Raw genomic sequence first — 12,883 nt, forward strand, 5'->3', positions numbered from 1 at the left:
TATGCTGACTGTGAGAAGAGCTTTAAAAGCAGAAAGGATTTACTGAAACATAAACACATTCACACTGGGGAGAGGCCATTCACATGCTCAGTGTGTGGGAAGAGATTCACTGTCATCCCACCTTCTGACGCACCAACTTGTTCATACTGACCAGAGACCTTTTAAATGTGCTGAATGTGAAAAGAGCTTTAAAAGCAAAAGGGATTTACTGATACATCAACGCACGCACACTGGGGAGAGGTCATTCACCTGTCTGGAATGTGGGAATGCTTTATCAAACCTCCAAACTCACCATCAGGTTCACTCTGACAAGAGACCGTTTAAATATGCTGACTGTGAGATGAACTTTAAACGTAAAAGCTGTTTACTGTTACATCAACGCACTCACACTGGGGAGAGGCCATTCACCTGCTCCTTGTGTGGGAAGGGATTCACATGTTCATCCCACCTTCTGAGACACCAACTTGTTCATACTGATCAGAGACCTTTTCAAAGTTCTGACTGTGAGAAGAGCTTTAAAAGCAGAAAGTACTTACTGATACACCAACGCACTCTCACTGGGGAGAGGCTGTTCTCCTGCTCCGTGTGTGGGAAGAGATTCACTTGTTCATCCCAGCTTCTGCAACACCAGCGAGTTCACACTGCGCAGAGGCCGTAATCTTGCCCAGTGTGTGACAAGAAATTCACTCAGTCATCCCACCTGACTTCACACCAACTTGTTCACACTGATCAGAAACCTTTTAAATGTTCTGACTGTGAAAAGAGATTTAAAAGAAAACCAAGTCTGCTGAAATACCAGCGAGTTCACACTGAAACAGAACCATAGTATATACAGTGCAGAAGGAGGGCATTCGGCACATCGAATGCACCGTCCCTTGGAAAGAGCACCTTACTTAAGCCCATATCTCCAAACTAACCCATATCCCCACTGTTATAACCTGTCTACTCACCACTGGCTGGGGACTAATGGCAATCCCACAATCCTCTGGAAGTATGAGCTTCCCCAATGAGGGGTGGGGGGGGGGGGGGGGGGGCAGAAATCATTAGCAGATTCCCTGCATAAATAAAGCTGCCCAGTTTGGAACCGACTAGAGGAGAGTGAGCAGCAAGGGAAGTTGCTACTGCTGTTGTATATATATGTTACTGTAAATAAATGTTATTTCTTTCTATCCTTGAACTCGTGCTGGATTCTTCGCGGCCCTCACAAAACTGATGACGAGGGTTAAACTGAATAGCTGTCTACACTGCTGAAGTCACCTCCCTGGATTTTTGTTGGATACAGGTTGGAAGTTGTTTTCTATTACACCATGCCTCTGTATGGACGTTTGGATGTTTTTGACGCTGCGCTGGAAAGCTGGAACCTGTACGCACAATGGATGCGTTACTATTTCCGGGCAAACAACATCACCGAAAACGAGCGCCAGGTGGTCATTTTGCTCACCGCCTGCGGCCCGCATACGTTTGGGGTGATTAGGAGCCTTACATACCCAGCTGCGCCGGACACCAAAAGATTTGATGAATCTGTGAACTTAGTGGGGCAACATTTTAACACAACCCCGTCCACGATAGTTCAGTGTTACCGGTTTAATACCGCTGAGAGGTCCCAGGAGAATCCCTTGCCGAGTTTCTATCCAGGCTACGCAGGATTGCGGAGTACTGTGACTATGGTGAGACCTTGTCAGAAATGTTACGCGACTGTTTGGTTTGCGGTATTAAGAATGCGGCCACCCAGAGAAAGTTGTTAGCTCAGCCAACATTGACTTTTCAACAGGCCATTCAAATAGTATTGTCCCGAGAGAGAGCAGAACGGGGACTGCAGGAGCTACAGGGAATGGAAGTGCATGCCTTGGGGCGCAACCCCTTCCATCCGAAAGCACCCCTGTGGTACCTTGGACGAGGCGACGTCCAGATCGACGCCAGTGGCCGTCGGACATTCCTCCCCGAAGGGAGCCTTCTCCAGAACCAATGGATGAGGAGCCATGTCCGTGTCAGACTTGTGGGCGCCGATCCCGTCGCGGATGCCGGCCCTGAGGGCGCCAGAGGTGCCGTGTTTTCAACAGAAACTGGGGCCAGCCCAGGGGCCGTACCTTCCATTTGGATGAACCTATGGCGACTACTCCCGAGGACGTGGAGACGGAGGACGACTGCCTGCAGCTGCATTGTGTGGCAGCTCCCCGTGTGGCCCCCATTAAGTTGACAGTACGGTTCAATGGTCATCTGCTTGAGATGGAGTTGGACACTGATGCAGCAGTTTCCGTGATCGCCCAGAGGACATTCCGCCGCATCAAGCTGGGTATACAGACCGTTACATTAACCGACACACAGGCCAGGTTGGCCACCTACACGGGGAACCATTGGACATTGCAGGAACTACTCTGACCCCTGTTGTTTATGGACGACAGGAGGGGCGTTTCCCACTTATCGTGGCGCGTGGCCACGGGCCCAGCCTGTTGGGTCGGGACTAGTTGAGCCATTTGCGGTTGCAGTGGCAGCACGTCCTCCAAACAGTTTCTGGAGGGTTGACTGAGGTGCTAGGACGATAGCCAGATGTATTCCAGCCCGGTTTGGGGAAAATAAAAGGGTCCGTAGCCCGTACCAAGTCGAACCAGGAGACACGTCGCGCTATTTCCGGGCGCGCCCGGTGCCTTACGCCTTGCTTGAGAAGGTAGAAGGGGAGCTCACTCATTTGGAGACTTTGGGTATTATCAGGCCCGTCCGTTTCGCTGACTGGGCAGCACCAATTGTACCTGAAATGAAGCCAGATGCCACAGTGCGGCGACTATAAATTTACAGTGAATACGGCTTCCCGACTCGACCGATATCCAATGCCTTACATAGAGGATCTCTACGCGAAGCTTGCAGACGGACTCTCATTCACGAAATTAGATATGAGTCACACCTACCTACAGTTGGAGCAGGACCCTGCCTCCCGGCCATAATGATTAATACACACCGGGGCCTGTATGAATCTACACGGTTGCCCTTTGGAGTATCCTCTGCCTGGGCTATTTTTCAACGCGTCATGGAGGGCATTTTGAGAGGTTTACCGCGTGTCACTGTCTACTTAAATGACGTTTTGATTATAGGGACGTAAGAGCAGGAACATTTGGAAAATTTGGAGGCTGTCCCGCTTTTCGGAGGCTGGAGTCCATTTACGTCGCACAAAGTGCGTCTTTCAGGCGAAGGAAGTAGTCTACCTGGGTTATCGGGTGGACCGCAAAGGTTTGCACCCCGTCGCAGAGAAGGTGCGTGCGATTCAACAGGTGCCCGCCCCGACTGACACTTCGCATCTTTGTTCTTTTCTCGGCCTCGTAAACCATTACGGGAAGTTCCTCCCCAATCTGCCAACTACGCTGGCCCCGTTGCACCTTCTGTTAAAGAAGAATCACACCTGAGTTTGGGGTCAGCTGCAAGAAACCGCTTTCCGGCGGGTAAAACAACAATTGTCGTTGTCTGGGTTACTAACCCACTATGATCCTGGAAAGCCTTTGCTCGTCACATGTGATGCATCCCCGTATGGTATTGGGGCCGTCCTGTCCCACAAGATGGAGAACGGGGCCGAACGACCGATAGCTTTCGCCTCCCGCACATTGACTGCAGCGGAAAAAAAGTACGCGCAGATGAGAAGGAGGGCCTGGCAGTGGTCTTTGTGGTGAAACGCTTCCACCAGTACATGTATGGCCGCCACTTCACTATCGTGACTGATCATAAGCCTCTGCTGTGACTTCCGAGAGGATAAGCCAATACCGCCCATTGCTTGTCCACGGAAGCGCTGGGCTTTGTTGCTTACTGCCTACGAGTATTCTCTGGAGCACAAACCAGGAACCCAGATAGTGAATGCCGATGCACTGAGCTGATTGCCTTTATCGACTGGCCCCATGTCGACTCCCACGACCGCTGAGGTGGTTGCAACCTTAAAATTTATGGACACCTTGCCTGTCATGGCATCACAGATCCGTGAGTGAACCCAGCCGAAGCCAGTCCTGTCAAAGGTTTGGCACATTGTCCTGTATGGTGGGCAGCATAGGCAGCTCCCAGGTGAGGTGCGGGCATTTTCCTCCAAGCTGTCAGAATTTAGCATGGAAGACAGCATCCTTTTGTGGGGGACGTGTGTGATTGCCCCGGAAAAAGGCTAGGAGCTGATACTAAGAGACTTGCACAATGGGCATCCAAAATGAAAATGCTGGCCCAGAGTTATGTCTGGTGGCCAGGCCTCGACACCGACATTGAGAAGGTGGCCCAAAACTGCTCCATTTGCCAGGAGCATCAGAAGCTTCCGCCGGCCGCACCCCTACATCACTGGGAATGGCCAGGACGGCCTTGGGCGCGCTTGCATGTGGATTTCGACGGCCCTTTTCACGGATCCATGTTCCTTCTATTAATCGATGCCCAGTCTAAATGGCTAGAGGTGCATAAGATGGTAGGCACAACGTCCTGCACAACAATCGAGAAGATGCGTTTGTCTTTCAGTACGCATGGCCTCCCCGAGGTGCTGGTCACAGACAATGGCACTCTGTTCACAAGTGAGGAGTTTGCGAGGTTCATGAAGATGAACGGCATACGCCATATCCGCACTGCCCGGCTTCAAATGGGTTGGTGGAGCGCGCAGTGCAGACATTCAAACGAGGCCTAAAGAAGCAGTCTTCCGGGTCAATGGACACAAGACTGGCTCGGTTTTTGTTTTCAGACCACGCCACATGCAGTGACTGGGGTAGCTCCCGCAGAACTCCTAATGGGCCGGAGACCCGCCTTAGTATGGTTTTCAGGGACATTGGCGCAAAAGTACGCCGCACACAAGAACGGCAGGGACATGGTTTTTCTTGGCATCGGCCGATTCGGCAGTTTGCGCCCGGTGACCCAGTGTTCGTTCGGAATTTTGCTGGTGGTGCCTAGTGGGTCCCTGGCGTAATCTTTCGCCAAACGGGCCCTATCTCCTACCAGGTGCAAGCCCAGGGTCGTCTCCAGCGCAAGCATGTAGACCACGTTCGGTCCAGAAGACCATCCCTTCCAAAGATTCCCTGCCCCCGGAGCCCCCGGAGCTAATTTCTACAGCCACAGAGACCAGACACAGTGGAAAGTATTCCTCACAATCTTCCTCTGGTGCCGCACTCAAAGCCTGCAGGTCATTGCAGAACCGCGTGGAGATAGAGACGCCGAGATGACGAAGTCAGCAGACTCTGACTCCGAGATGGAGACACAGGACGCCTCAGAGGGGGAATCCTCGGGCCCACGGGCTGTGGATGCATAAAAATTATTGCGTTCATCACGGAAGTGCCGTTCTTCGTCTCTTTACATGCCGCCAGATCCAGCGCCTCATGCAAATGGTGTCCGGCCTGCGGCAAAATGAGTCCGATGCCCTCCTTCGCCAGGGTCTTCGGTGGATTCCTTGGACTTGGGGGGGGGGGGGGGGGGATGTTATAACCTGCCTGCTTACCACTGGTTGGGGACTAATGGCAATCCCACAATCCTTTGGGAGTATGAGCTTCCCCAATGAGGGGGGTGGGGGGGGGGGGGGGGGCGGAGACATCATTAGCAGATTCACTGCACAAATAAAGCTGGCCAGTTTGGAACTGGCTAGAGGAGAGTGAGCAGCAAGGGAAGTTGCTGCTGCTGTTAGTATATATATGTTATTGTAAATAAATATTATTTCTTTCTATCCTTCAACTCGTGCTGGATTCTCCGTGGCCCTCACAAAACGGGGGAAACACTCCACTGTTTGGAGTCATACCCGGTACAAAGGAAGATGATTGTGGTGGTTGGAGGTCAATCATCTGCACTCGAGGGCATCACTACAGGAGTTCCTCTGGGTAGTGTCCTAGGTCCAACCGTCTTCAGCTGCTTCATCAATGACCTCCCTTCCATCATAAGGTCAGGTGTGGGATGCTCGCAGATGACTGCACAATGCTCAGCACCATTCGCAGATAATGAAGCAGTCCATGTTCAAATGCAGCAAGATCTGGGCAATATCAAGGCTTGGACTGACAAGTGGCAAGTTACATTCACATCGCACAAGTGCCAGGCAATGACCATCTCCTACAAGAGAGGATCTATCCATCACCCCTTGATATTCAATGGCATTACCATTGCTGAATCCTCCAAAATCAACATCATGGGGGTTACTATTGATCCGAAACTGAACTGGACTAGCCATATTAATACTGTAGCTACCAGAGCAGGTCAAAGGCTAGGAATTCCATGAAATAACTCACCTCCTGCGCCCCCCACGTTCCCTCCACGTCACTCGCCACCCTGACTTGGAAATATAGTGTCGTTCCTTCACAGTCACCGGGTCAAAATCCTGGAACTCCTTTCTAACAGCACTGTGGGTGTACCTACACCTCAGGTACTCCAGCAGTTCAAGAAGACAGCTCACCACCACCTTCTGAAGGGCAACAAGGGATGGGCAATAAATGCTGGCCTAACCAGCTACACCCACATTCCGTAAATTAATTTTATAAAATCTTATTGAATTTTTTGAAGATGTGACGAAGGTAGTGGACAGTAGAATGTCAATGGGTGTTATTTATATGAACTTCCAGAACACATTTGACAAAGTTTCAGATAAGAGACTAGTCAACTAAAGTGGAAGCCCATGAGGTTGAGGGCAAATTATTGACATGGTTAGGAAATTGTTTGACTGGCAGGCAAACGAGAGTGGGGATAATTGGTAAGTATTCTAATTGGTACAATATGACTAGTGGTGTACCACAAAGATCTGTGTTGGGGCCGCAATTATTCACACGATTCATTAATGACTTCAATGATGGCATAGAAAGAGATATGTCCAAATTTGCTGATGATACAAAGTTAGGTGACATTGTAGACAGTCTAGATGATTGCATAAAATTGCAAGAAGATATTGACAGGCTTGGTGAATGGGCAAAAGTGTGACAGATTGAATTTAATGTCAGCAAGTTTCAGGTTATCCATTTTGGACCAAAAAAGGATGGAGCAGAGTACTTTCTAAATGGAAAGAGGTTACATACAGCGGATGTTCAAATAGACTTGGGGTTAAGGGCAGCACGGTAGCATTGTGGATAGCACAATTGCTTCACAGCTCCAGGGTCCCAGTTTCGATTCCCAGCTTGGGTCATTATCTGTGCGGAGTCTGCACATTCTACCCGTGTGTGCATGGGTTTCCTCCGGGTTCTCCGGTTCCCTCCCACAGTTCAAAGATGTGCGGGTTGGGTGGATTGGCCATGCTAAATTGCCCAATGTCCAAAATTGCCCTTAGTGTTGGGTGGGGATACTGGGTTATGAGGATGGGGTGGAGGTGTGGACCTTGGATAGGGTGATCTTTCCAAGAGCCGGTGCAGACTCGATGGGCCGAATGGCCTCCTTCTGCATTGTAAATTCCATGATCTATGATCCTTAAAATGCCATGAACAAGTGGAGAAAATAATCAAAAACGCTAATGGAATGCTAGCCTTTATATCGAGAGGATTGGAGTACAAAGCCACAGAACGTATGATGCAACTATACAAAACCCTGTTTAGACCCCACTTGAAATACTGTGAGCAGTTCTAGGCACCACACCTTTGGAAGGATATATTAGCGTTGAAGGTAGTGCAACATAGGTTTACAATAATGATACCTGGACTACAGGGGTTAAGTTACAGGAGAGATTACACATATAGGCCTATTTTTCATGAATTTAGAAAGTTAAGTGGTGATCTGATCGAAGTATTCAAGATATTAACAGGGAAACACAGTAGATAAAAATAAAATAATTCTACTGCTCGGCAATTAGAAAACTAGGGGGCAGAGTCTAAAAATTCGTGCTAGACAGTTCAGGTGAGGTGTTTGGAAACACCTCTTCACTTAAAGATTCAGGTTAGCACGGTTGCTTCACAGCTCCAGGGTCCCTGGTTCGATTACTGGGCTTGGGTCACTGTCTGTGTGGAGTCTGTACATTCTCCCTGTGTCTGCATGGGTTTCCTCCAGGTGCTCCGGTTTCCTCCCACAAGTCCCAAAAGACGTGCTATTAGGTAATTTGGACATTCTGAATTCTCCCTCTGTGTACCCGAACAGGTGCTGGAATGTGATGACCAGGGGATTTTCACAGCAACTTCATTGTCGTGTAAATGTTACTTGTGACAATAAAGATTATTAAATTAAATTAGGTTGGTAGAGGTTTGGAACTCCCTCCCACAAACAGCAGTTGAAGCTAGAATAGTTGTAAATTTTAAATCTGAGGTAGATAGATTTTTGTTAAGCAAAGATATTCAGGGATATGGACAAAAGGCAGGTGTATGGAATTAGGCCACAGATCAACCATGATCTCATTAAATGGTGGGAGAGGCTTGAGGGGCTGAATGGCCTACTCCTGTTCTTATGACCTTTCAAAGATCTAGAACAGATGGGCAAAATAGTTTCTATCTGTACTGTATCATTCTACAAAACAGTGAATATTCAGTATCATAGACAGAGAGAGGAATCACTGACTGTGATTGGAGCTAGCCAAAGTGATGTCACCACCATCAGCGGAGGAGAGAGAGAGGGAAACACATAAAAGCCTTCAAACCTCTGCTCTGCTTGGACGCAAAGGAGAACTTTCAGAAATCATAGAATTTACAGTTCAGATGGAGACCATTCAATTCCAGGGAGTCTGCACCGGCCGTTGGAAAGAGCACCCGACTTCAGCTCACGCCTCCACACTATCCCCGTAATACCACCTGACCTTTTGGACACGAAGGGGAAATTTAGCCCCATATGGAACATAACAGATCACGAATTCACAATTTGAGATTTTTAAATTAATTTCTCCCAATTGGTAACAAAGTTATTTTGTATTAAATGTTTGAGCTTTCAATGGTGCGGCTATTACCCAACATTCCCCACGGCTGTGAATGTGCCCCCGTCACTCAACAGGATCCAGTGCGCAGGCGCATTGCTGTACTTGGGGCATGCGCAGTGTCACTTTTCTGGAAGTCCTGCGAGTGCGGTAGCGGTTTTCTTCTGCTAGTGTGAGTCGGTGGGACGGACAGAGAAATGGACAGAGGGCACTGGGGGTGGGGAGGGAGCGGAGGTTTCATAAATACCGGGTGCACGTCCCAGGGCCGGAATAAGATCCTGGAGGACGCAGGTTTGCAGCTGTGGAACTTTTATCCGGGATCAGGCCCAGTTCCGCGGCCGCCATCTTGGTTCAGCGGGGAGCAGAGCGCATGCGCGGCCATCTTGCTGACAACGATGGGAATCCGAATCCCGACAGTGCAGAAGGAGCCATTCGGCCCATCGAGTCTGCACCCACCCGTGGAAAGAACAACTTGCCCACGTCCCCACCCTATTCCCATAACCCCACTTAATCATTTGGACACTAAAGGGAAATTTAGCGTGGCCAATCCACTTAAACTGCACATGTTTGGACTGGCAGAGCTTCAGGGTTCCAGTGACCAGGAGAGAAAATGTTTGTCTCATTGAGAAAGGTACAGGTTAAAGGGCGCCATCTTTAGAAGATGGAGGTTCTGTAGGGCACATGTGCGGCCATCCCAATAACAGAAGAATAAGATCAGAACTTGGAGAAGAAAGGCCACTTGGACAATCAAGGCTGCTCTGCCATTCAGTAAACTCATGGCTCATCTGATCATAGTCTTTACTCCATTGTCCCCTGGCCCCCATCCTTCCTAACCCTTGTGGGTAAATGGTGTATGACACAACATTGAATATACTCAATGGCCCAGTCTCCTCTGCACACTGGGGGAGAGAATTCCACTGGCGACTGGCCCTCTGAAAGAATTAATTGCTCCTCATTAAACTGTCCCTGCGATTCTAGATTCCCTATTGAGAGGGAACATCCTTTCAGGACTTACCTGCCAACTTCCCTCAGAATCTTATATATGCTTCAGTAAGATAACGTCTCATTTATCTAAATGGCAATGGGTATATGTGTAACCTGCCCAACCTTTCCTCACAAAACAAATCCCTTCATGCGAGGAATAGAGTTTTTCGAGGAGGTCACTAAGATGATTGATGCAGGTAGGGCAGTAGATGTTGTCTATATGGACTTCAGTAAGGCCTTTGACAAGGTCCCTCATGGTAGACTGGTACAAAAGGTGAAGTCACACGGGATCAGGGGTGAACTGGCAAGGTGGATACAGAACTGGCTAGGCCATAGAAGGCAGAGGGTAGCAATGGAGGGATGCTTTTCTAATTGGAGGGCTGTGACCAGTGGTGTTCCACAGGGATCAGTGCTGGGACCTTTGCTCTTTGTAGTATATATAAATGATTTGGAGGAAAATGTAACTGGTCTGATTAGTAAGTTTGCAGACGACACAAAGGTTGGTGGAATTGCGGATAGCGATGAGGACTGTCTGAGGATACAGCAGGATTTAGATTGTCTGGAGACTTGGGCGGAGAGATGGCAGATGGAGTTTAACCTGGACAAATGTGAGGTAATGCATTTTGGAAGGGCTAATGCAGGTAGGGAATATACAGTGAATGGTAGAACCCTCAAGAGTATTGAAAGTCAAAGAGATCTAGGAGTACAGGTCCACAGATCACTGAAAGGGGCTACACAGGTGGAGAAGGTAGTCAAGAAGGCATACGGCATGCTTGCCTTCATTGGCCGGGGCATTGAGTATAAGAATTGGCAAGTCATGTTGCAGCTGTATAGAACCTTAGTTAGGCCACACTTGGAGTATAGTGTTCAATTCTGGTCGCCACACTACCAGAAGGATGTGGAGGCTTTAGAGAGGGTGCAGAAGAGATTTACCAGAATGTTGCCTGGTATGGAGGGCATAAGCTATGAGGAGCGATTGAATAAACTCGGTTTGTTCTCACTGGAACGAAGGAGGTTGAGGGGCGACCTGATAGAGGTATACAAAATTATGAGGGGCATAGACAGAGTGGATAGTCAGAGGCTTTTCCCCAGGGTAGAGGGGTCAATTACTAGGGGGCATAGGTTTAAGGTGAGAGGGGCAAAGTTTAGAGTAGATGTACGAGGCAAGTTTTTTACGCAGAGGGTAGTGGGTGCCTGGAACTCACTACCGGAGGAGGTAGTGGAGGCAGGGACGATAGGGACATTTAAGGGGCATCTTGACAAATATATGAATAGGATGGGAATAGAAGGATACGGACCCAGGAAGTGTAGAAGATTGTAGTTTAGTCGGGCAGTATGGTCGGCACGGGCTTGGAGGGCCGAAGGGCCTGTTCCTGTGCTGTACATTTCTTTGTTCTTTGTTCTTTGAATCAACTCAGCAAATCTTGCCCAACCTGCTTCCAATGTCAGCAGATCCCAGTTTACGTAATCTAATGCGAGGAAACAGGAGGAGGGAATGTTATGAATTTACATACTGGATTGACTGATGGATTTTGGAAACTTGTTTTACAGTGGGTTAGAAGAGGATGATTTTCACATAGCAGTCTGGAGTCAAGAAGAAAATGTTTATCTCTTAATTTCTAACCACAAATGACAATTGTAATCTCTTTTTATGGTTAGGAGCTTTGAAGACTGTGATTTCCTCTGATTTCAGTGCTTGTGAAATCTTTTCAGCTGCAGCTCCAGCAGGAGGTTTTAAATTTGAAAATGGTGAAATTGTTCCAGAGGTGAGTATTGTTGAGCTTTCATCTATAAATTTAGAGTTGTTAGTGTTGTGCTTTGTTCTCTGTGCTCTGGTTCAGGGCTCTGGGGCATGTTTGGCTCCTTTAATGTGGATCTGAATCCATATTTCACCCATTGCTCTGTTTCAGCTCTGCCCTCCCTGAACACCTCTCTGCCATTGTTTAACTTCTTCTGCCTCGAATAGTGGGTTTATTTTAACCATGTTTTGTATTTTACTGTTCTGTGGGTGGATATTGCTTGTGAGCGTTGGTCTAGGGCCTCCTGGAGAGTTCCTTTTTCCACAGACTCATTGAATTATTACAGTACAGGTGAAGGCCATTCAGCCCATCATGTCCATGCTCTTTGCAAGAACTATTCACCTCCTCCCACTCCCCTACTCTTTCCTCATATCCCTGCAGCTTTCTTTCTTTCCAGGGTCTTGTACAATTCCCTTTGTTTTGTTGGTTCAGTTTGGCTGGAGTGGAGATGGAGGAGAAGCTTCTGGGTTTAACCCTGAGGACTTTGTACCCCAGTTTGGAGCAATGATTTCAGATTTGAAATTGTCAGGGCAGTTAGATTCAAAGGGAGATTGGGTTAGGAACAAGTTTTTCTGCAGATGATTTTGATCTATTTTATATGTACATATTTTGTCAAATTTATTCTTGGGATTTGGGTGTCACTAACAAGACCAGCAACAAATATTGTTAATGCCCAGTTATCTGTGGAAAAGATGATGCTTTGCTTTCTTCAACCACTGCAGTCCGTGTTGTGAAAGGACTCGAACAATGTTGTTAGATAAGGAGTTACAGGATTTACACCCAGCCATGATGCAGCAATGCCAAAAATGCCCAAGTCAGTGTCAATGATTTGTATTTATATACGTTTAACATTTCAAAAACATTTCACAAATGGCAGAAAGCAGCATTTGACACTGAGCCACATGGCGGGATATTAGAGCAGGTGACCGAACGCTTGGTCTACGAAGATTTTCAGGATTTTCAATGTAGTTGGTTCAGCTTCAGAGAGTTGCTGGAGAGAGGGATGGAGTCAGTGGTTTAGAGAGTGGAACTGGTATCAGGATCACTCTCTATTATGTATATTTCTATGTATGAAACTCTCTCTCTCGCTCTCTAATATATATATATATAATCACTCTTCATCTCTCTTCACCCATAGTGGCCAAACTTTTTTTTTACAAAATATTTTATTGAAGCATTTAAAATTTTCACAGTTTAAAACATTAACATTTCTTAAACAGTCGCATGGGCCGACACATGTATATATATATATATATATATATATATATATATTTAAAAAGAGAAAAAACAGAATTTCCCCAACTGC

General features: G+C 47.7%; 2 protein-coding genes across 2 annotated transcripts in view; both read left to right on the forward strand.

The window, feature by feature from the left end:
• The window catches only part of LOC140417784 (uncharacterized), a 66,553-nt gene that overhangs the window by 40,386 nt on the left and 13,284 nt on the right, over nt 1-12,883 (forward strand). The window contains exon 3 of the mRNA XM_072501246.1: nt 11,492-11,544. Coding sequence (XP_072357347.1) covers nt 11,492-11,544 — 53 coding nt within the window. The remainder of the gene's footprint in view (nt 1-11,491; nt 11,545-12,883) is intronic.
• LOC140418869 (uncharacterized) overlaps nt 11,172-12,883 on the forward strand; it is a 59,354-nt gene continuing 57,642 nt past the window's right edge. The window contains exon 1 of the mRNA XM_072502510.1: nt 11,172-11,544. The gene's annotated coding sequence lies outside the window, so the exon portion shown is untranslated. The remainder of the gene's footprint in view (nt 11,545-12,883) is intronic.

Source organism: Scyliorhinus torazame, chromosome 5, assembly GCF_047496885.1.
Source record: "Scyliorhinus torazame isolate Kashiwa2021f chromosome 5, sScyTor2.1, whole genome shotgun sequence".
NCBI classification, from domain to species: domain Eukaryota; kingdom Metazoa; phylum Chordata; class Chondrichthyes; order Carcharhiniformes; family Scyliorhinidae; genus Scyliorhinus; species Scyliorhinus torazame.